Source organism: Anthonomus grandis, chromosome 13 (genome assembly GCF_022605725.1).
Source record: "Anthonomus grandis grandis chromosome 13, icAntGran1.3, whole genome shotgun sequence".
Lineage (NCBI taxonomy): Eukaryota > Metazoa > Arthropoda > Insecta > Coleoptera > Curculionidae > Anthonomus > Anthonomus grandis.
The window spans coordinates 9070973-9095951 of record NC_065558.1 but is presented as its reverse complement, the minus strand read 5'-3'; the positions used below and the strand labels follow the sequence as shown (position 1 = coordinate 9095951).

Sequence of the window (24979 nt, the reverse complement as noted above, 5' to 3'; positions counted from 1 at the left end):
TAGTATTGGGAAAAATCAAATAAATATTTGTTCACATTATCGATTTTTTTTGCATATTTTATATGTTTTGGTATAATTGATCAGAGGTCGATAGAGTTGAAATCACTGTTAAAGAAAAAAAAATTCACTGCTCATCGGTCAATGAAACCTTCAGATCATAGTAGAGATAATCACATCAAAGGCAAAATATTGATTGAAAGGTTAGCGTCAATCACTGTAAAAGTCCGTGAAAGATTTTTTTTTGGTCACGATGCATCGTTAAAAACATTGTCTAGATAAATAAATTATCATATTCAAGCTGATAAGTGAAATATCAATTTTCTTACGTGTCATACTGATGACAAGGTTGGTGAAAACTTAAAATCGCACTGGTAGAAATAAATAGTCATAGGATCCAAGCTAATTGGATAAACTTCCCTTTTATCGGTCGATAAATTCTTAAAATCACTGCTGAGATTAATCGCATTCAAATCTATAAATAACTTTTTACTGATCACATCCAAGCCTGCACTCGTACTGCGTTGATGAATCAATAAATCACTGCAAATTTAAAGGTTATCGATTAAAATCACTAACGAGATAATAAGGAACTTTCGTCTAATTTATAAGCTCTTGAAATCACTGCCAATAACAAAAACCTTTTTTTTAAATAATTTAGGCTTATGACCCAATAAACCAGAAAAATCACTGCAATTTTAAATACCTATATTATGGCATCCAAGCCTCCATAGACAAATATGACTGGCTACTGGGAGAATACTTACTGGTTAAAGTCACTGTCGAAATACTTTTTAACAAAATAAATATTTATTCTGGGCTATCCTTAGAACATTGAAAGGCCTCAATGTTCAATGTTCTAAGACAATGTTCAATGTTCTAATGGCCTTTCAATGTTCCAAGGGGCTATCCTACCGTAACTGCTCCATCATCAGCACATCAGAATAGGGAGAAGCACTGAACTAATTAGGACGTCATGCGGAGTATGGGTGATTAATTAAATTAAATCTATTTACAATAAAATATTTCTACTATTGTAATTTTCTTTATTAAATCGGACATTTTCATATCACTTAACATTATATAGCGGTAAAAGCCTGATTCATAGCGTCCCAATTACTCTTTGGTGAAATATCGTTACTCTTGTCATTTATCATAAAAATCCAATCAAAGTACGTTTTCCACGGCAACTGACCGTATAAAACTTTCGCCCTTTGATGATTCTCTTCCTCGTACTCATTCCTCAAAACTCCAATGACGTGAAGTAGCGTGAACACAGATATATATATCGATCATCATTATTAAAACAATAATCAAGCAGAGAAATTGCCGCAGTAAGTGTATTAAGCTTTGATGAAATGAAACCGTGAGTCCCAGATGCTCTTTACTGCCCAACACCGATGGCAGCAGAACTCCTAATGAGCCACAGACTAAATAAATGGCCACGATGTTGTAGCAATCTTCAACAGCAGAGTAACGGATCAGCTTCTATACGATAACAGCCAATGTATAAAAATATCATTGCATCATAGCTTATGAAGAAAAAACTTTTCTTTTAACGACCTAGGCTCATTGGTCAATAAACTACAAAAATCTCTGCAATTTTAAATATATTATGGCATCCAAAACACTATGGAAGAACATCTTCCTTACTGGTAAAAATAATTGTCAAATTATGGAAGAAATAGGTTTTCTTGTTTATGGATTGATGATGAGATAATATCGAATAGAAATCTGTTGAGAAAAAGAACAACTTTTGTGACTTATTCGCAAAAATTAGTCATTAGTTCCAATCGATCGATTACTTTCACGTGGGCCTTCCTACCGTGACTGCACATCAGAATGGAGAAAAATACTGAACTAATCAGGACGTCATGAGGAGTATGAGGGCTTAATTAAGTTAAATCTATTTACAATAAAACAATTCTATTAATGTCATTTTCTTTACTAACTGGACATTTTTATATAACTTAAATTAACATTATGTAGCGGTAAAAGTCTGATTCATAGCGTCCCGATTACTCTCCGGTGAAATATCCTTACTCTTGTCATTTATCATAAAAATCCTATCGAGGTACCTTTTCCACGGCAACCGACCGTATAAAACTTTCGCCCTTTGATGATTCTCTTCCTCGTACTCATTCCGCAAAACCCCAATGACGTGCAGCAGCGTGAATACAGATAGAAATATCGCGATCGTCGTTATTAAAACAATAATCAAGCAAAGAAATTGCCACAGCAAGTGTATCAAGCTTTGATAAAACGGAACCGAGAGTCCCAGATGCTCTTTACTGCCCAACACCGATGGCAGCAGAACTCCTAATGAGCCACAGACCAAATAAATGGCCACTATGTTGCAGCAATCTTCAACAGCGGAGTAATGGACCAGGTTCGATACGAGAAAGAAGATCATGCTTCCTCCACAAGAAATTCCGAAGTTTATTGCAGGGATTTATTTCTGCTGAAGCGATAACTACACCAGCCAATCCTCCTTGGAGGTAATAAGGAACAATTTCTGCTGCTGATGCATGAGTTCTTAAAATCACAGCCAATGTATAAAAATGTCATTGCATCAAAGCTTATGGAAAAAGACTTTTTTTAGCGATTAAGGCTCATTGGTCAATAAATCAGAAAAATCTCTGCAATTTTAAATATATTATGGCATCCAAGCCACTATAGAAGAACATCTTCCTGAGTGGTAAAAATCACTGTCGAATTATGGAAGATATAGGTTTTTTTGTTTATGGATTGATGATGAGATAATATCGAATAGAAATCTGTTGAGAAAAAGAACAACTTTTGTGACTTATTCGCAAAAATTAGTCATTAGTTCCAATCGATCGATTACTTTCACGTGGGCCTTCCTATCGTGACTGCACATCAGATTAGGGAGAAACACTGAACTAATAAGGACGTCATGAGGAGTATGCGTGCTTAATTAAGTTAAATCTATTTACAATAAAACATTTCTATTAATATAATTTTCTTTACTAACTGGACATTTTTATATAACTTAAATTAACATTATGTAGCGGTAAAAGTCTGATTCATAGCGTCCCGATTACTCTCCGGTGAAATATCCTTACTCTTGTCATTTATCATAAAAATCCTATCGAGGTACCTTTTCCACGGTAACCGACCGTATAAAACTTTTGCCCTTTGATGATTCTCTTCCTCGTACTCATTCCGCAAAACCCCAATGACGTGAAGCAGCGTGAATACAGATAGAAATATCGCGATTGTCATTATTAAAACAATAATCAAGCAAAGAAATTGCCACAGCAAGTGTATCAAGCTTTGATAAAACGGAACCGAAAGTCCCAGATGCTCTTTACTGCCCAATACCGATGGCAGCAGAACTCCTAATGAGCCACAGACCAAATAAATGGCCACTATGTTGCAGCAATCTTCAACAGCGGAGTAATGGACCAGGTTCGATACGAGAAAGAAGATCATGCTTCCTCCACAAGCAATTCCGAAGTTTATTGCAGGAGTGTACACGTCTATTCCTGCTGACACAATGACTACACCAGCCAACCCTCCTTGGAGACACTTCACGATTATCCAATATCTATAAACGTCTCTGGTGAAAACTACGACAAGCAGGGAGATTACCAATATTCCAGCTCCCAATGCCATAAGGCTGTTAACAGACACATGGCTGATGTAATCTCTCATTTCATGTCGAGCCTCGTAACTGGATGTAGGCATGTTAAGTCCAATATGTCCAATTATAATAAAAATATAACCAGTAACGATGCCGCTAGTATACTCGTTCCCCAAAGAAAACTTATCAACGTCCTTCAACTTCATGATTCGTCTGCCCAAAAATAGAGTCCCGATGAGCCCTATAGTGGCTGTAGGTACGTGGACTACTAAGTTAGCACCGAAATCCTTTACAGAGACTCTTTGGTCGACTAGTTTCACATGGGTCATCCAACCTTGACTGCTCCAACACCAGCACATAAGAATCGGAAGAAACGCCGAACTGATCAGGACGGTTATGAGGAGCATGGGTAATTGGCGGAGTCTTGCGACCAGCATAGTTGAAGTAATGGCTGTACCGAGGAGGCACGATGAAAACCCTAAAATGTAAAAAAATTGATGAATACCTTTTTGTTTATGTCGAAGCGTGAACATACTAAACTCATTTACTTGCCTAAAGTTGCCAAACTAAGATTAGCATTCTCATCCCCAATATAACCTTCATAATTGATCATTCCATAGAAAGACTTCTTGCCAAAAGATAGCTGAAACCCGATAAAACCGTAAACGAAAATCGCCGTGGCCATTTCAATGATGTTCCGAAAAATGATCATAAATGCATTTTCCACCGGGATGCTGCCTACTTGAGCCAGGATAAATCCGATCCTAAGTATCAAAACTACAAGACACTGTAACGAATCCTTACGGAATATTATAGGATTAAAATGTCAAAATTACCGCAAATAACCCGGATGGCAGAGGTTATGGAATCCTCCATCCAGATTTTATTTGGATCCGGACCGTTTGTCGTTCCATTTCCAGGGTCTAGGTGGTTGTGGGGCTGCTCGAATTTACTATTTAAAAAATTGTGATTTTCAAAATACGTCATGTTTTAATAAAAATAATTTGATTGACAGGAAAAAGTGCGTTGACTGTTGTATTTTGCTACGTTTAGTATTCATTTCAGTGTAGTCGCATTTCAAGATTATTCTGGAGGGTACGCTCATGGGTGAAATCACTATTTGTGGTCGTGTTCACCCATCATGCTCTTCAAAACCGTATTGATCCGATAAGATAGATAATACTCAATACGTTAAAGATTTAAGGTCAAACTGCTACAGCCATAATAGGATTCTTGGGAACCCTGGAAATTCAAAGATGTTGATACGCTTTCTTTAAGGAACAAGTCTTTTTGCAGAATCTTAAATGAAAAAACACACTTGATGGCAACAAACTTTAATTTATTTATAGTATTTACAACCAACAATAGATTTATCTTAAAAATTATAAGAACAGTGGCCTTTAACATCCTTTTAAGTTTTAAATGAGGCATATAGTAGACAAACACAAAAAGAGACAAAAAAACGCTAAAATCAAGAATAATTGACGGGAAATACAGCCAAATCCACTTTTTTCAGTCCAGATTTGGTAGTTTTTCGTTCAACCGCTCTTAAAACATCACAATATGTGTATATATATAACAAAAAGAAAAAATAACTTTTAGTACATATAATATATAGCTATAATAAAAAGTAGCTAGAAATATTTTCTTGTATATTTTCTCTCACTAGAGTATCACGAATTCAGTGATTAAAAACTATGGGAAAGCCATTTACAGTAAAAGTTAGAAAAGTCGATTGATGTGCACTTTGGCACATTTCTTCAAGAATCTCGACGAAAACGTTTTTTTTTTTTAAATTTTTAAATAATTTCCTAGTAAATAGAGACCGAAAATAAAAGCATATAAGCGAAGCGCGCATGATTGTTCCTCAAGTACTTAAATGTGTAAAAAACAGCTCGTAATCACAGCGAAATGTGCATGTTTATACATGTGCGTATATATGCGGCGAGAAGATTTTATTTTACATTTTATGTAAAAAAGAGTAAGGCGTATGATGATGGAACGTTGGGAGGCAGGGGTGTGAGCTAAATTATAGAATCATTAATTTAGGACGGAAGCTATTGCACTACAATTTTTATAGTAGGAATATTTTAATGGGAACAGAATTGGGTTAGGAAAACCGGATTTAATGATTTTGATTAATGTAGAACTACTGAAATACCATTAAATAAATTAATGAGGTCCAACGTTCGGGAAACCGCTTACTCAAGGGTTTACAACTATAAAAATCCAATTTATTTCACTTTAAATGATTTTCTCCAGTAAAAGACAAAATCAAGTTTTACAGGAATTTTTTAGTTCAGTTTTTTTCGTAAACGAATAACATATAAAATTAGTCATTAATAAATATTGTATACTACGAACACGAATGACAAAAAGACATTTAAAAAAAAGGCATAATTCATATAAATACAAAATGCGCGATCAAAAGCTGATTGGTCCAATTCAAATGACAAGAATGACAGATTAGTTGGTTAACCTTTCGATTTATGCGAATTCTTATTGGCTCGTTTAAACTGGATGATGTTTTAGAATTTATGTTAGTCCGTGAAAATGTTTGTAAAATTTCAAAGGAAATAGAAGTCGCAAAGGTCATATATAATTGGTTTAATATAGAGTTGTGGAAACTCTAAAGGAATTGAATTTTTATTATGTTACTGATTATTATATCCTACAGAAAACCAGGTAAGATCCTCACAAAACCCTATGTACCTAATTAGGATTTATTTAAATGAAGTGGGATTTATCTGTAGTTAATAGCTTAATAAAGCAATCTCGTCATGTGCACTTACCTTGATATATATATTGGTTGTATCAACTGTCAATATGTAATATGCATCAAAGTCAAACTAGCCACTAAATTTAAGTAACCACTCCGGCGTTGCCAGTTTTGAATAACAAATCAAATTTCCAATATAACCAGTCATGGAAGTGAACCAAATTACTTTTATAAAGAATCTATCGCACAACCCATGACGTGAAGACAAAATTAAAAAACAAAGTTTAATTCATTCATATAAATCGAACCACTCATACCCTTCTGATTGGTCTATGTTAAATGACAAGAAAGACGTTGTTCACCTTCGCCCAATCATCGATATTTTGAAAGGGTCAACCTTCATTCTTCCATCAACATGTCATAGTTCAAACTAGCAACTAAATTCACACACCTATTCCGACGTTGCAGTTCAACAAAGAACAAATTTTAAAATAACCTTAAAATATATACTATATTTTTCTTAGAAACAAATAAAGAAAAGAAAAACGATATGAAATAAAAAGTTTAGTCATTGCCGCGAATTCAATCTAACCTATATTACCTGCTTTATGGTTTAATGTATCACCAGTGAATCAAACCGATTTATTCAAGAAGGCATCATTAAAATTCTGGCAACACTGTAATTGGTATGTCACTTTAGTCGTTATTAACTTGAAGGCTTAAGCTTACCGGATGCGTTTTCATATCAGTGTTACCAGAACATGTTTAAGCTGAGTTTTCGCTTTTATAAATATTTTCTTCCAGTGGGAACTGTTCCTTAATTGGCTTGGTTATATCTTGTGTTGATGGTAAGGCAATCAGCAGGTACAGATTAAAAAATAAGCTCCATAAAAAAGTTTAAGGTTATATTCACGTTGCTTCTTACTGGCAACACTGGAACGGGTATATAAATTTAGCCCCTTGTCTCAGTATGATCGGCATTAAATGGCAAACAAAGTAATATATGAACAGTACCAAGAACCAGTAGCATAACTCGTTTTATTTAATATTTGTGATTTTCCTGTTTTTTTATAAATCTGTCAATTCAATTAGTCATTCTCAGTCAATGAAAATTGTTTTTTTTTTCGTGTTTTATCGTTCTACCCTTCATTTTTCCTTTTTCGTTAATTCTTATTTTCCAGACAGAATGTTATTTTTAACTTTTAACTACCCTATATGCAAAGAAATAAATAATGTCTTTAACTGTCTGGAAAAAATAAAATCATAGTGTAAATTATGCTAAAGATCTTGAGTTTTTTCGAAAAGGGAATCCTCAAATCGTTACAGTGGATCGGAGGAAGAGGAAGTGTGAGCAGTGATCAGCAATAAAGTAGGAACGGTTGAAATGAATAGAACACTTATAGTGCAAGAAGGTTAAGGACCACATTCAATGGACAAAACATGCTAGGGAATATTTTACAAAGCATTCAAATATTTTATCCTTACCAATGTTTTTTTATAATCCTAAAAACGATTAAAATTCATCAAAAGTACCTCATTGGGAGCTCCCTCTTACCAAAAAGCCCTTTTCAGTAGTTCTACATTTCAACAGAAAAAAAAAACCGTACCTTTAAGGAGATTTCAACAATTAAAGCTTGCAAGGTATAAATTCGAAGTTTACGTACACTCGAGTGCAAAAAACGACACTCTTTGGTCAAATATAATATAAATCAACCGGCCACCATTTACAGCTCAGGCAAATGATGGCGAGTCGACTAGAAACAATACACCCTAAAGCTAAATTAATTCTAAGTTGAGCGTCAAGAACATTCCGAGAAAACAGTAACGACTGCAGTAAAAAAAAGTGAGTCCTCCATAAATTGAAGGCACTGGTTTTGGTCGCACTTACACGCACACTCATTCAGTCACTTTAACGCCCTCTTTCGCAGTCGTTTTACTGGTTTCCGTACGGGTTTCAGTCTGGATGGTAGCATCAGGAGTAATAGCGTGCGTTGTTGTTGCTTCGGCACCCGTCTTACCATTCTTCATTTTACTGGTTTCAGTCTGGGCGGCAGCTTCAGGAGTAGTAGCGATGGCTTCGGTTATTGGGGCTGCAGCAACTGTCTTTCCATTTTTCGGTAAGTGAAGCTTCAAGGGGTTCCTGAGTTTTTTAAGTTTATATTCGACTTTGTGAATTTGCTCTTTTAGCTGGTTGTACTTGGTCAGATCTACGCCCACCTTTTTGGCTTTTTTATGCATGATTAGTAAGTGTTGGCGGTCTCGTACGTCCGTTAATACGTACTCCTAAAATAGTTGATTGTGAATAATTTTACACGCAAAGAAAACAGGATTTCTTACCTCTTTGGTAAGCACGAAGTAGGCGTAAGCAGCCATGGCAGTTCCATAGGTGACGAAATAAGTGACGGGTTCCATGATATCCCAGGAGTATTCCCACCAGGTGAGTCTGGCTAAAATTCCAAACTGGACGGACATTAGACCGAGTCCGGCCCAGGCTAACCAGTTGCTTCGTTTGTGTGCCACAACTTCGATTTCATTTCTTGCCTGAATATAAAAGTTGAAACATAAAATTAAATTTTTGTGGAGTAAGGTTTTACACTATTATGCACCATATAGATTTTTTTTACGTCTAAATCGAGTGTAACTAATCACAAGCTTAAGCGTTATTTTAACATTCAAATTACAATAGTTTTATATGGCTTAACTGTACTAAATAAATAATAGAAATAATTGTTTTAATTTAATATGTAATTGGTTTCGAATGAATAAAGCTTTTAGGGATAAATACTCATTTATCGATTTTAGTGAGGCAAGATAATTTTTCCGATAGATAATAATAAATTTATCACAGTAGTGGTTTTCAAGATGTTAGATCCAGTGTTTCTTTCGGCCTGGGTTCAACAATAAAATATTCTTAACATTGACGTTAAAAAATCGTGAATTTTGATACAGTAAAATATATTATGAAACTTATCTCTTAGTCGAGATTTTATAGGTTTGTATAAAACCTAGACCTAGACCAAACTAGAAAAACATTATTTCCTCCTATTGTCTTGAATCGCACATATAACTTAACAGATCTGTGCTTTGATATAATAAAATATTTATTCTCACAGTGACTTTAAAAGTAGGTTAAGAGGCAAATAGTTTCCCGTAGGCCCTTATGAATATCATAATAATTATCTCATCAGTGATTTTCGAGATTTATATATGATAATTAAAAGAAGTATTTTATTTCATTTTCAGCCTAAAAATAATAAAATATTTTTCTCGTCAGTGATTTTAAAAATAAAATATTTAACTCAAGAATGGTATTGAAAGTCCGTCGACCCGGAAACAATAGTTTTTCCTATTAACAGGGATTTTGAAGTTTGCATTCATTTCTTCGATTTCACTTTTGGTAAGCTATTTCTGAAAAAAAAAACAATTTTCCTTTCCAAGACTCAGACAGTAATTTCGAAATTAAATGATTATATAGACAAAAAAAGAAATATCTCCTTCCCAGTCTGATATATCGTCGAAGAATTTAAGAGTTAATGTGGGTTTCTCTATCACATTACATAAACTATGACAGATAAACACAATTTCCAGAAGACCCAAAGAATAATTTCGAAATAAAATACCCAACTGAGTCTGACGTATCATAGATGAGAATAATAAAATGATGTAGTCACATTAAGTAAAGTGACTTGCTCCCTCTAGAAAATAGTTTTTCACAACAGTTTCACAGTATAAACATATAATAGCATCCCCTAATTCATTTATTACAAATCCGATCTCAAAATACCGAATAATCGTATAACACTGTCCACTGTGCAAGCAATTAAACTACAATTCATTAAACCCAGGCGTTCCGGAGCGGTTTGTCCGCATTTCATTATCCACATTCAGTAAAGCCCAACAAACTTACATAAACTAAACGAGAATATGTAGACTCTTATTTGATTTGGACAGACGCCAGTGACGTTAAGAGCTGTATCTCCAGCACGGCCATATAATTCCAATAAGGGATCATTTGGGACGTTTGAAAGTTGCCAGATGCTACGCGAGGGTGAAATGAAATTGATTTTTTAGGAAAAATGGGTTTCTGTATTTGCTTTGTCTGATGCTGAGTTTTAAAAAAGATTTGAATGTTTAAGAGTAAAATACTTACTTGTTCTAACGGTTGAACTTCTTGCTTTAAAGCTTCCAGTTCCATGACCAACTCTCGTTCCTTTGATAGTTGGTGTTCTTGTACGTTCAGTTGCTCGTATAGTTTATGGACTAGGCATTTAATGTCATGGAGGCTGAAAATACGGAAATATCAATCGTTAGAAGTGAAAAAGGGCCAAAATAGGGAGAGGTAAAAACACACTGCCCATTTGCATGAAACGAGGTACTATAGGACGGAGTTTATGACACTTTTATGAACAAGAAAAGCAATTTTGCCCTCCAAGTATAAAGTGAAGAGAAAGTGAGGGTGGATTTTAATAAACTTTCTCACCGCGATTATTACGTAATTGAAGTGTGATTTAATGGTTTAACAAAAAATACACTGATTGGCCTATACCAGTTTTTGTAATGTACCCACTTTTAAATGTTAACCTTGAGAAAAATTAACTAAATAATATTTTCCTGTGATCTACTAAATGCCAACTTTGTTTTGTATTTATTTGACAGCGTTGCCACGTTTACTCATATTCCATACTACATATAGACAATGATCCTGCGTTTATTCCTATTCATATATTAACAAACCTATTTGCTTGTATTCGATAGCAATCATGATGTTAAGGGTCCTTATGGATAACACTTGGGAAATTGTGCCATATCCAACCAATAACAGTTGGTCATGGATGGAAGGAACCAATACAGGGTGAAGGGATGCCTTGGTGAAGAATAACACTTAAAAAATTATATTATATCAAACTATCATTGATTTCAGGTGGATTTTCAAGAGGATCGTTTGTCCATCGATATCCTTATCGATGTATTTGATTAAATGATATTTGAAGAAAACTCGGCTAGTTGTAAGAGGCTACAAACAATGTGACACTAATTACGTAATGTACTCACTCGTTGCAAAGATGATGACAATCACAATACTCTTCTCTCTCAGTATTATTTGTGTCATAATTAAACGTTGAGTGTGACACTATCTCTGACAAGGTCCTAAATATTGGTACGATCTGAGGAGTACGTGATTAAAATCAAATCTATGCTAGTATTTTACTGAGTGTGTGCTTTTAGTAATTCACGTCTTTAAAAAAACTAAATGACTGTAAAAATAAACCTATGTTAAAATTTGAAATGAGGGGTTTATGTAGCAGTATATCAAAAAGTCACTTTCATTCAGACGAAAGAATCCAATATGTTAAAATAGGAGAAACGTTAAGTGATCCATTAAAAATGAGAATAGGTGTACCACAAGGAACAGTGTTGGGTCCAATATTGCAAAAATATTACAAAAATAATCTCATGGGGCACCTGTTTTTTTAACGTTTAACTTGTTTAAAATGTATTTTAGTTATTTTTTTAAATCAAAACAATGTTTTTTTTTGTTTTTCTTTGCATATTTTGATGAGACGCTGCATGTGCTGCTCGCGGCCATAAAGTACATAAACTCTGTAAGAGCCGCGTGAAGCCACTCTGAAAACGGAAAAACCTTCCGCTGTTGTGGATTACAATAATCATAAAGCGTTTATAGATCTCTCTGATCAAATGAAATCATACGCTACATCTCTTAGAAGAGGAGTCAAATGGTATAGAAAATTGGCAATCGAGCTACTTATTGGCACCTCTTTAGTAAATGCGTTTATATTACACCAGCAAGTTACTAACGACAAGATGAGTATTACTAAATTGAAGGAACTTGTCACATGGGAGTTACTCCAATTAAAAATTCAAAGGTTCAACTTCATAAAGAACCATCAACGCCACAACATCTTTTAGAAGATGTCGGTCGAACGGGCAGACAGAGATGCGTTGTATGTTATAAGAACATGAGTGATGAAAGCGGTAGACTCTATGCTCAAAAACATGCATTATTCACAAAATTCAGGTGCAACATATGTCAAAAAATTATTGTCTTCCTTGTTTTTTTACGGTTCATCAGTGTACTAAATAAGTATAATTATACTTGTAAATTATTATTTTGCTAATTTTTTTCAGTTTGTTCAGATTTTTAAAAAAATCTTGTTTGATAGAATCTTGTATTCGTTATGTTGTGCGTTTTTTCACATAAGTTTTCTTTTCAATTTATAATAATTAGAAATATATACTAGTACTAGCAAAAGAAGGTAATGCGTTTTAATTTCATATTACTTTACAGCCATGTGAAGCCATATAGTACTCTTGATGACACAAGCCAAAACCTTATTTTACGCACATACGGCCGTTCTCCATAACAAAAGCACACCGCCCAGTAGCAGATGTAGCTTCACGCGGCTTTTTACGCTTGATCGACCTGAGTTGCTTACGTGGATTCACACGGCCATTAGATGAAATTAATTGTGAAGCCACATTTGCTTCTCATGGCAGTCAACGTGCATATACAGGGTGTTTCAGAACTATGGGATCAAACTTCTAGGGGTTGTTCAGTGCAACAGTAGAATCCATTTGAGTATAGGAACCCATGTCCGGAAATGTGTCACTACGCCACTACGGCCCTAAGACGCGTTTAAATTTAGAAAAATAATTAATTACCTAAATAGGATCTGATGCATTTATTTTTACCTTTTGTATATGATACCATCACAACAATTGTTCAAAATGTCTTCCTCCAACCTCAATACACCGATTTAAACGCCGCACATGATTTCGGCGGACTACACTAAAAATTTGATCCTCGTTTTGAATGATTTCAAACGCTGCTGTTATTCGTCCAATTAAGTTTAGCTCTGATTCTACTGGAGTTTCGTAGACTAAAGACTTTACATGTCCCCACAAGAAAAAATGGAGCGACGTTAAATCGGGTGACCTAGGAGGCCAAGAAACTGCTTCACCTCTGGCAATCCAACGGTGCCCAAACCGCTGAGCCAAATACTCGCGTAGGTACTTGTACAGCAAGTACGCCGGTACAAGTGAGCCGGCCCTCCATCATGCTGAATGATGACCACATTTACTGTCTAACGTTTAGTGGAACATTTTCAAGGAGTTCTGGGAGAACTTCCTCCAAGAAACGCAGATAAATAGGTCCTGTTAACCGTTCCGGTAGAAGGTATGGCCCAATTAAATAATCATCAACAATGCCTGCCCATACGTTGACAGACCAACGATTCTGATGTTTTCTTGGAAAAATTGCATAAGGCTTTTCTTGGTCCCAAACATGGCTATTCCTACTATTAAAAATACCGTCTCTTGTGAAAGAGGATTCATCGGTCCACACAACATATCGTAAAAAATTTGGTTGTGCAATGATGTGATCCAGAAGCCATCGACAAAATTGAACTCTAGGATGATGATCGGCTGCAGTCATACCTTGAACTTTCTGGAAGTGGTAAGGATGGAGTTGTTGCTCGTGTAGTACCCGCCAGACAGAAACGTTACTCGTATTTATATTCTTAGCGACGTCACGTGTGCTATTTGATGGTTCATCGGCAACTCGCTGAAGCACCTCTTCTTCAAATTCGACCGTTCTTACGGTTCGAGCAACACCAGTATCATGCATCTTGGTCTTAAACATGACTGTCTCAGCGAGCCGTCGATGAACCGCAATAACCTTTTTGTATCCAGGATGCTGTCGTTCGGGATAACGTTCATGATACAACCGCGATGCTGCTCGTGCATTGCAGTTTGTTGCTCCGTATGCCAAATGCATATCCGCCAATTCTTGAATGGTAAAGTTTTCCATTAGCAATAAATGTTTAAAAATTGTAAGCTATAACATTTTTAAACATGACATTGAGAATTGATATTGATAAGCGTTGATTTTAAACAATTGTTGTTATGGTATCATGTACAAAAGGTAAAAATAAATGCAGCGGATCCTATTTAGGTAATTAATGTTTTTAATAAATTTTAACGCGTCTTAGACGCATTTCCGGATATGAATTCCTATACTCAAATGGATTCTTCTGTTGCACTGAACAACCCCCAGAAGTTTGATCCCATAGTTCTGAAACACCCTGTATTATCTCAGCATTTGCTGATGCATATTTTTCAAATTGTATGCTAGATAGCAAAAGTGTATCTGGATTTTTCATAACTGTTTATAAAAATGACATTTAGTGGAAAAACAAAATCCAGTTTCGTTGTCAAGTGTAAAGGCTAAATATATATATCTCTTGTTAGTTGTACCACAGAGTGTATTTTTATTTCATATTTGATTGGTGAAATTTTGAAGCTCGGCTAAGTTCCTGTTAGTGTGACGTCTATCAAAAAATGGCGTATGTCGTATCAAATTAACTTTTCGTAATTTTCATTAATTTACTTTACCACATTAAAAGTATAGAAGTGTTTGATTGGACCTCGTCAACAAATTGAAATTTTAAATCCAGGAAGATTTCTACTGGACTGGAATATTTGAATCAAGTGTTAACATTTGACATATTGGCAATGAGGTACATAATGACATACGTAAAACATATTGCCACATTTATTTTCTGCTTTCAATTTGCGTAATTTATATTCACTTACAATTTATCCTCACTCTTTACTTTAATTCCCCTAAGGCGAAGTAATTTTTTCATAATTAGAAATATACAGATCATGAAACCAATGAGGTTTAAGAGACCATACGGACAAGTGACAAATTGGCAATGAGACACAAAATGACAAATGCTATCCAACGTTGCCGCAAATATTTTTTTTCTTAATCGGGTTTGACACTGACAGTGGCAATTCGGTAGATACAAAATGTAGATTATGTTTACATGAAAAAATGAATGAATTTAGGCAGATATTATAACAAAAAAAAAGATAAAAAGCGCCTCTTATATTAATATTATTGCCCTACCTTTGAACTTCCTCCTGTGTCAGTCTTTCATCTTTCGGAGTATTTACATTATAAGTGCAGTCGTTTATCACTAACTTAAAATCATCTTCTAAGAGGGTCTCTATCGTATTGGAAGACGCTATCCTCGTGCCCTCTTTCGTTTTACATACGACCCTGTCGATGCCCTTATCTTCCTTCTTTAACATTTCAATAAAGTCACCTACGGTGTTCGAGATCGGTTTTACGGTGAAACTGCAGTTTTCTTTTCTGCTCGGTAAAGGAACTGTTATTCTTGGGAGGCCCCTGTGGATTTCTACTATTACTTCGCCTGAAAGAATAAAGAGAAAGGGGTAAGTTTAATATTTGTAAATTTCAAAATATGGACTATACATAATATATCGGAGAAAATGAAGGATTCAAGAATTCAAGTTAGAAAATATGTACTGATTTCCACATTATAAATGATTGGAGGCCAATTTTCATCGAAGTTAATTATATTATTGTTTAGGGTGAAGCAATTAACGAGTACCGGCTGTATCATTAATTAATTTATGATGGCAAAAATATTTTTACGAACATTCATATGTAGGTTTTCATAAACGCTATTACCAACTTCGAGCAGGTATTTAAATTGAGGTTCGTTCTTTTTATTGACTTTTTTTATTTTATCCAAGGATTTACACATATTTTTCATGTTTTTCAGCAATTAAATATTATGTAGATGACACCACATAAGATGAAGAGAACTAAAAGAAATATTTCACAAGTAAATTTCCGATTTGAAAAAATTCGATAGTTTTGGAAAACCTCCTATCGCGTAATTGATAGTAGATTCCTACGCATAGAAAGACGCATTTTGAAAAAAAATCCAATAAAATGATGTTTCCTCCCAGCAACTGCCTGGAACAGATCAAACATTTTTTATTCCAGGCAGTTGAGAAAAGATCCAAAAAAATAGGTTTTTTCTCAGGCAATTGGGGTTGTTTAATCCTCAACTACCTGGAATAAAAAATATTATGTTTACTTTTGCTGAACTTTTGCTGAACTTTTTGCTGAACAAATTGCTGAAAAATGGAAAATAAAATTATTTCAACTCCAGTAAAGACACCAATAAAAATCCTCAAATATCTGGAAGATTATTATTAAACTGAAATGTCTGAAAATAAAGAAATGTGACTTCTAACATTGTTGAGAAAAAAATTAGTTTAACTGGCTGAGGAAAAAAAAAACTTCACTTCAAATGCCTGGAAGTAACGAAATATTAATACTTTAAAAATTGCTGAGAAATTGAGTAAAAGAAACAAAAAAAAAATCCTCAAACGACTGGAAGAAACGAAAAATAATGATTTAAGCTTGTTGAAGGAAACAAAAAATACTTTAACAGCCTGAAAGAAATGAAAAATTAATTTTTAGATTAGAGAAAAATTGCTGAGAAAACAAACAAAAAAATTATTTCGTATAACGCTAACAGTCTTAAAGAAGCCAAACTTTTTTTTGAACAAGTAATTTTTCAAATATTCATCATTCTAACAGGTTTTTTTGTAATGTTGTCATAATTAAATATCTGTGATTGCTTTAATTATATGTAGTTATACAATAATAATGTAACTGGCTCTAAAGAAATTACAGCCAATTATATTATTATCGTAATGTTGAATATTATGTTTGTTACAAACTAAATGGAATAATACAACCACATCCTAAACCCAACTGCTTTAATCAACCTAAAATTTCCTGAAAAAAAATGCAAAACAAGTAATCAATAAGTCTCGCATTGTATAAACAACATGAAATGCTTCATCCAAGGCCTTTTTTACTTTAATATATAAATGTACAATAAACCAAACCATAAAAGTCATAAAAATTGTTGATACTGATCATACATCCAACAATAACCGCAAAAACAAAAATGGGTTAATTTCAAATATCCAAAGCGTTAAACTTGTCCCCCACATACTCATACTTGCGGAACAATTAAATAAACTTACAATACAAGTTCGAAGCGAGATAACAGACCATTACGTTGTAATGGGCATCGCATGCTGGATGGTCATACTTGAAACGACAAGACGATTTAGTTAATTTATTCAATTACTTGAAGGTGTGCTGCGAGCTATTTTTGAAAATTACTGGGAAACAATAGGGTGTCACTTTCTCTACATTGATTTTTTCAAGTGTAAATTTCTAATAATAAATAGCACCCAAAAACTGCTTATTATTAGGCAACAAAACTCACTTTTCATTATTTTCACATTTGAATAGCCAGCATTAAGTCATAAATGCTATATACACATACCTAGATGCTTTAATTGCTTATGAAGCTTTCAAATGTTCACATGTGCTATTACTCTGCCCACGAGCGTCACGAGATACGTGAAACTAATCGGTTTTCTTTATTGTATACACGGTGTCTCAGTTTAGGAATTAAGAAGGCACAAGTTTTTATATTGCAAGGTGTTAAAAGCCTTACATAAATATAAGAAATCGTTTAGATATGTTAGATGTCGATTTTTTAAAGAAATTGTAATACTGTTTGCAATTTTTCCAGGCAGCCCAAGGAATCCTGGTTGTAGTACATCCACATTATTTTCTTTTCCCCTTTCTTCCAGGAGCTATTACAAGACTTCAACAAGCCTAAAGCCATGCTATATAGTTGGCGCTTTGTTCAACCTCACACTGTCTAGTTAGTATTAAAAAAATTACTACCCAACGTTGTCAGGTCTGGTGAATTTTCACCAGGTTTTTCACCACTTTTTTCTGGCTCTTACCAAAATTGTACAACGAATAATTTCACATTTAATATAACTATAAACTGCTGCCAATTCCTACTATACTCCTATAAGTAGTAATAGTAGGAATTTTAGTAATTTATAGTTGCCAATATGTTCTTGGACTCTACGACTTTGGGATTTGCGGAGCTGGTAACTTGCATTTATTCTGTCAGATTTTTTATTTCGTTTATTTAGTTTTATTTTTCACCTAGCAACACTGAAGCTACCTTAATGAAATGATCTAACAAGCAAATTCAAGCTCTCACTGCCTAGAATCCCTAATGACCATTGAATTAATCCAAGCATTTATTAACACTTTATTAAGAGGTGTCAAAACTGTCAAAAGTAGTTCAAACTGTCAAACTGTCAATAGTAGTTCCTTCCTTTCTTCTATTGCTTGGAAAAAATAAAGAAAATTTCCATTTGCCTCAAATATTTCCTTATTTTCTTGAATAAACTTTATTACCTAATCAAGATTCCAAGTCTCAAGGGATCAAATATGATCCTGAAAAAAGGTTGAGAAATTTGGAACAAAAACAAACTGGAAACGCCTACATCGACAATCTAAACATTCCGCTGAAACATTGCACTTAAGCTTTTTAGCAACCGTTATAAATGAATATTGCATGACCTTCGAATCTGAGTTTCAGCATCGCCTAAACATTCCGCTATACGATTCGGCATCTCAAATAGTTCATAGTTTGGCGGCATCGAGATTTATTCAAATCAAACGAGCAGAATAAAGACTCCTGCCGAATCCTATAGTGGAATGTTTAGGCGGTGCTGAAACCCAGGGTGGAATGTCGCGTAGTATCTCGCTGTAGTATGGATCTCGCTGCACAAAACGGATATTTTTGAGGTTATGATTGTTTGTTGTTTTTAATCACATTGTTTCGTTTGTTTGTATTATCAAAAACATTTTTAGTTTTAATGTTTATAGTAGTAGGCACCGGTTTGAAGGTTGAATGTGGCGGGGCGGAATAGTCTGCCACACAAGATGGCCGATTGATATGACAATAGTGCCATTTTAACTGTTGTATTTGACGATTGTCTTTTATAGGTTCTCTTTGGGTGGAAAACAAGCCAAGCCTCATGATTTTCTTCCAATTTAAAGTTTTTAAGTAATTGGAATCATCGTGCAACTACATAGAGTTGGAGACAGGTAAATTTCAATTATGACATGCCATACCTAAGTGTTTTCTAATAATGCTGAGGTACATCTTGGATGTATTATCATTTTCCAGGGTATAATTATAGATTCAATACTATTTTGGACATATCTATGGCACTGTTCTCAATTTAACATTTTTTTTACAATTCAGTTTTAATTCTTGGACTTCCACTGGGAAAATGTCTAGTATTTCCTTTTCCTTGTCTTCATCTAGATTAAGATATTCATGCAAATACTTTATGCACTAGTTTGTATATTAGGAATTGCCCAGACAGTCAGAGAAATCATAGACTTTTTTACATTTCCATTGAATTTATCCTTACAAAAATCTTGGAGGAAGATCTGTCATGTAAGGCTGACTAAAAATGTCACCAATTATCGATTTTACTTCAAACACTTTTCCGGTTCTGATTTTAACAACCCTGATAATCCTGTGCGACTTAGATAGAATGTTGGAGTAGAAATGATATTCAGTTAATTCAGATGGAGAAACACAACATCTATTTGTTCAGTTTAAAGAAAATGATGACATCCAGATTGACATATCCTTCTCAAAATTTGATTTCCCTAATCGACTTAATCCACCTTAAGTTACCATAAACATTTTTGGATAACCATGGTCATTTAGGGAAAAAGTTAGTTTATTAAAATTTTTTTAAGGACTTCTCTTTTTATGACCAGCATGACATTGTAAAACAGATTGTTCGAGGTAACACTAGCTTAATAATTTATAAATATTTAAAGCATTGAAATGAAAATCCAACTTCAACACTAAGTATAAGAATAAATATCAAATAACAACATAAAAAAAAAACATTTAAAATGTTTACGTCAGTTTTTTAGTAACATGATGCAAATTTTTTTCAAAAAACATCTAAACTCTTATCAACGGAAGATGGTTTCTGAGTTTGGGTGAAATGATCTTTATTGGGAATTAATTTCCGTTCGACGATGTTGAAGAGAATAAGAAGACTTTGCCTCTACAACTGAAGTAGATTTTGGGAAGAAATAAATAAAATCTCCATTCCTTCCATTAAATATTTACTTATTTTCTTCAATAAGTTTAAGTCTTAAGTGATCAGATATGTTCATGAAAAAAGGTTGAGACATTTTGGAAAAAAACAAAATGGAAAAGTTAGAGTTGAAGACTAAATCAATATTTCACCACTTAGAAACCCAATTCAAAGGTTTTCAATATTCAATAATGGAAATTAATTACATCCTATTAAATATGCATTTTCTTACTACTAAAGTAGATTTTTCACTGACTGCCTGGAAGAAACTCAGAATGACTTGCAAATACTTAAAAAGGTAAGTGCCTGGAATAAAGAGACCACACCAATCTCAGCCAATAAAATCAAAAATTATTTAAAAACCTACGTAGCAAAAAACCCCTTGTCGAATCAAACTCCCGCGTTCCCAAGGGCAGACGAGTCCATTAAAAAAATACAATCCTACAACCTTTAAGGGATCAAAAAGGGAGCTAATGTATTTCCTTAACGAGGGCCCTGAAGGGCACTTAAGGATATACATTTCGCATATATATTTATACAGCTTAAATTAATGTATCGTCCTCTTATTTATAAGAAAATTTATGTTCTCTCACTGGGTATATACGACCGATCCGTTAGTCCATATAACCTACCGACCATAACGCAAAGAGAACATCGGTTGGCATATCATATTGTTAAAAGAAAAAAAATTGTAATTAAGACCGTGGTAGATGAGGATTAGTATACGAAGAAGTAGCGCCGCTGTGGTAACGCTTATGCCTTATTAGACAGAGGATTTCGGTGGTTTTGTTGTTAACGTTAACAGTGGTGGGTTGTTTTTGTGTTAAAATAGGGTCGGCGCAGAGTTGTCAAAATGGAGCGGATACGTTGCTGCAGGAGGCCCAAGAGGCGCTGTGGATGGTCGAGGATAAAATATCTAAGGGCCAGAGTCAAAGAAAAAGAAGGTAAGAGAATGTCGATGAAGTGGGATATATGGTTAAGACCACGTACTACACAAAAAAAAACTCCTTTATAACTAAGACTAATAATCTTAACTGAAGATAAGCTTAGATTCATATATCCGCAATGATAACTAATTTTATTTCAGAAAACGTATTGGTGTTAATCCAATACACAAAATACGTAGAATATAACTATAATTTTAAATTTAAATTACGCATCTTCAAACAAAACGCTAGGGTTGTTATTACAAAGAATAGTTACGCTTGTATATTTCATTAATAAGAATATAAAATTTGCTGTATCATCAAAGTAAGAAAAATGCGATACAATTTAAAAAAAGAAAAGGTACTTTCGCTTACTAGCTAATTTTCAACAATTCTTCAATAGATTGATTAATGGATTAGGTTAGGTAAAAAACTGAAATCTTATGGCATTTATATAAGTTTTTTTTGTTAACCCGTCATTAATACAAATGATAACGTTAGCCTAAATTTATAAGTTAGGTAATTTGGTATATATCCATATAATAACATAGAGGTCAAGTTTCTTATTTCATTATGGATTAAAAGCGTATCACAACGTATAGGTGTAGGTAACAAAAACTCACATTAACATTAAAAAAATATATATATTTTTTTTGATACAGTAGGTATATCATATAATATACATGATTGTATACGTGATATTACATACGTGATACTCCGCAGTGATTTTAAAGATTCGTTAGTCCGAAACCATTAAAAAAAAAGGTTTTTAGTCATAATATGAAGATATTTTGTCAATGCAATTTTTTTGCTAATATGTGGAATTTACCTATTTTATCTGCTTTTGCGGTAAATCCCTGTTTTCTAAATATGGGAAAATTATACTTGAAAACTTTTGATTCAGGCTGATTAAAATATTATGGTAGAAAGCATTTATTTTCTAGATTGAAATCTTTAGCCCCAATTTCCCAAATGTTTTCTAAAAATCATTTGAAAATTCTTTTATTCATTTGTTTAGGGACTTCAGGCTTAGTAATCCTATTTTTCTATGTTTAGATATTTATAAGATTAAATCTAATTTTACAATGAAAATGTAACGTTTTTTGTAAACTATATAAACAAAGCTATATTTAGTAATAAACTATATTTAGTAATAATATGACAAAAATGGAGTCAGCAAACAATACAGTGAAAATGCAAAGTGGTTAAAACAAGAAGCTGAGAACACAGATGTAAGAAATCAGAAGTAAATGAGATGATGTAAATCCCTGAAATTATCAGAAACACTAGAGTCTAAGAGATAGTACCTGCTACAGACTATTTACAAAATTATAATACTGTGCTTTGCAAAACTAGTGAACAAACACATAGAGGGAAGTAAGAAAGGAATCAAGAAGTGTAAAGAGCAGCTTATCATTAACTCACTATATTTAAAAAGTTCAAGAAGAAGCAAAGGAGACTGGTTTGCTACTACATCGAGTACTAAAAGGCATGTGACACTGTACCGCATACTTGGTTGGTTCTGGTTCTCCAATTATAAACACTTTAAAGGAAGGAGTTCTTTTAACACGTCATTAATGTTTCTTACATAACTACCCCTTAAATCATGATTAACCCAGGTATGTACCAAGCAGATTTCTTAAGCCCTCTTTCGTGTTTAGCCCTAAATTCACTATTTAACTGGAATAGGATACTACTCCTAAACACCAAAAAGAGACGCACAACATCTCATCAGTTGTACATGGATGAATTGGAACTTTTTGCCCCATCACACAAGCTTAAGAAACTCATCCAACGGGTAGAAATGTTCTCCAATCAGTATGAAGTTTAGACTGGACAAGTGGCAAATCATAAATATAGAAAAGAAAAGTGTTAAAAGAAGAATATGACGAGAACCAGTTTTACATCTCATGAAATCTTAAACACCCTTAAAAGCTGACACGCCTGTGTCAGCACTAACACGAAAATAAACCCGTTTAAAAGCGTATATTCCTCCATTAACCCACCTCAGGTCCGTACAACAGGCAGAATGTCATTCGTGTACTTCCACCCGGTCTGTATGCCCGGAATAATATTGTCCCGGTATTCTAGTTCGCGTTTCCCGGATCCCGCCTGTTGTTGGAAATTAATCGCGCAAAAGCGTGGGAAAAATTGACGATGTTTCCAGGGGTGCCACTCGGAAAAATAATAAGCCGAAGGGTGGTGGTTGTCGCTTGAGTTCAGTAAATGTTTCAATTATTTGGCTTTTCATCCAGGGATTTTTTGAAAATGGATTTTGTTCCCTTATCGGCTTAGAGAGGATAAACTATTTAGGTATCAAAGAGGGATTTTAAAGTTCGTCGGTCTGGAACAGCTGAAGCCCTTACTTATGATTTTTTTATTATTGTTGGCTAGTCTGATTCTTATTTTTGGAGAAAAGACTTCTCCTACTAACTTTTCAATATTATCTTGACTCCACTTCAGAATGAACTTTTTCCTTAATATAAATAAGTACTAATTATTAAATTCATTAATTTTTTTCTTCCAGGCAGTTAAAATAAACACTTGAAGGTGTCGATAGTTTGGGGACTTATTGATGATGGCCAAAAAATTACTTCATACTTAATTCTCTCAGTTAAGATTCCCATCCATTTGTAAACCAACTATCTTCCTGAAAATAAGGAGTCTGGTTTTATGATTGTTCAGTTTAAAATGGCTTAACTACAGTGAAATTCTTTCTACTACATGTAATCAGTTCAGAAAAAATCCACCTTTAGAAAAAGACACTGATGGTTCTCCCAAACTCATAATCAGCTCAAAGAGAGTCCACTCATAGAACGTTAGTTTCCCTAAAACCCTAACCCTTCCCTAAATTCATGAGTGAGGGATCAAACTCCCTTAAGAGGGCAAATTTCAATCCATCAACTTTTTTAATTCTTTCCGATTCCTCGTATATCTAGAACGGTGGTTGTTGAGTATTTGGTATTGTAGAGAGTCGGGGCTATAGTTTTGACTACCACCTTTTTTAAACATAGATGTAAAAAATATTTAGTATCTTAAGAAAATACTAAGCTTTTCATTTCTCGAACTGTGGAAAAATATTAACTATTCATTATATTGTCACGAAAATTCAAAGAAACAAAAGGTAAATGACGTTCACCAGTCAAATCTATATTAGTTCAGACGTTATTCAATAAGTGATATCAATAAAATTCATTCAACTATTTCTTAACGAATCATTTATTTATGATATTATTAACCAATTTTCTCATTTTCATTGAGAACAATCCAAACGAAAAACCATTTTTAATTAGTGAGGTTCGGCATTGCCTTAATTGCCTGGAAGATATTTTTTTAAATCAGACTGCACTGCATTTAAAAAAATTAATGAAAAGTTGAGTTTTTTTATTTATTTTATTTATTTAACGGTATCCACCAATTTTACAAAAATAAAATAACACAAAAGATACTAATAATAATACAACTTAAGCTAGATAATAGTAAGACATAAATCAATCAAAGTTACAAATTAATTTAAAGAAACCTGTTAAAGTAACGAGTCACTAATTAATTAATTAATTTAAGAAAACTCCTAAAACTGCTAAAAGAAACGTGCAAGTCAAGACTATACCTATATCGAAAGAACGTTGCATTCTAGTTATAGGATTATGCTGTCCATAAGAACTACTATCAAAATCTACATAGAAGAGTTTTTTCAGTCTAGTCAATTTTTGCGCCCGAAAATTTAGCCTATTTAAAAGATAATCACAATCAGTCATGCCAGATATTAATTTAAAAATAAAACACAAGTCTGAATTATTACGCCTTAACTCAAGTGAGTCGAAAGAGAGAACTGACATGACCGACTTGTAATCAGTATGACCA

The 24979-nt window shown here is 33.8% G+C and overlaps 2 protein-coding genes across 3 annotated transcripts in view; both read right to left on the bottom strand.

The window, feature by feature from the left end:
* Window positions 1–1921: 1921 nt before the first annotated feature.
* On the bottom strand, window positions 1922–4621 carry LOC126743736 (putative ammonium transporter 1). Of its 2 annotated transcripts, XM_050450949.1 has the most exons (4): window positions 4441–4621; window positions 4157–4381; window positions 3430–4082; window positions 1922–2386 (listed from the first exon to the last, which is right to left on the bottom strand). In XM_050450949.1, the coding sequence occupies exons 1-4, from the start codon at window positions 4589–4591 to the stop codon at window positions 1979–1981; spliced, it is 1437 nt and encodes a 478-aa protein (XP_050306906.1). In that variant the 5' UTR covers window positions 4592–4621; the 3' UTR covers window positions 1922–1978. The 2 variants fall into 2 exon arrangements, with proteins under 2 accessions (XP_050306906.1, XP_050306907.1); XM_050450950.1 differs by lacking the exon at window positions 1922–2386 and having other exon boundaries at window positions 2964–4082; window positions 4157–4368; window positions 4441–4583.
* A 301-nt stretch (window positions 4622–4922) lies between these two features.
* Window positions 4923–24979, bottom strand: part of LOC126743512 (calcium uniporter protein, mitochondrial) — a 98416-nt gene continuing 78359 nt past the window's right edge. Inside the window, exons 3-6 of the mRNA XM_050450644.1 lie at window positions 15256–15562; window positions 10474–10606; window positions 8661–8864; window positions 4923–8606 (exon numbers count right to left, since the gene is read on the bottom strand). Of these exons, the coding sequence (XP_050306601.1) occupies window positions 8220–8606; window positions 8661–8864; window positions 10474–10606; window positions 15256–15562 (1031 nt within the window). The 3' untranslated portion in view covers window positions 4923–8219. The remainder of the gene's footprint in view (window positions 8607–8660; window positions 8865–10473; window positions 10607–15255; window positions 15563–24979) is intronic.

Excerpts from the sequence above, each read along its gene's own strand:
- LOC126743736 (XM_050450949.1), bottom strand. The coding sequence starts at position 4,591 with ATGACGTATTTTGAAAATCACAATTTTTTAAATAGTAAATTCGAGCAG. Across the intron at positions 4,382-4,440 it reads TGCCATCCGGGTTATTTGCG|TTTTGATACTTAGGATCGGA; the intron begins GTAATTTTGACA and ends AGTGTCTTGTAG. Across the intron at positions 4,083-4,156 it reads TCTTAGTTTGGCAACTTTAG|GGTTTTCATCGTGCCTCCTC; the intron begins GCAAGTAAATGA and ends TTTACATTTTAG.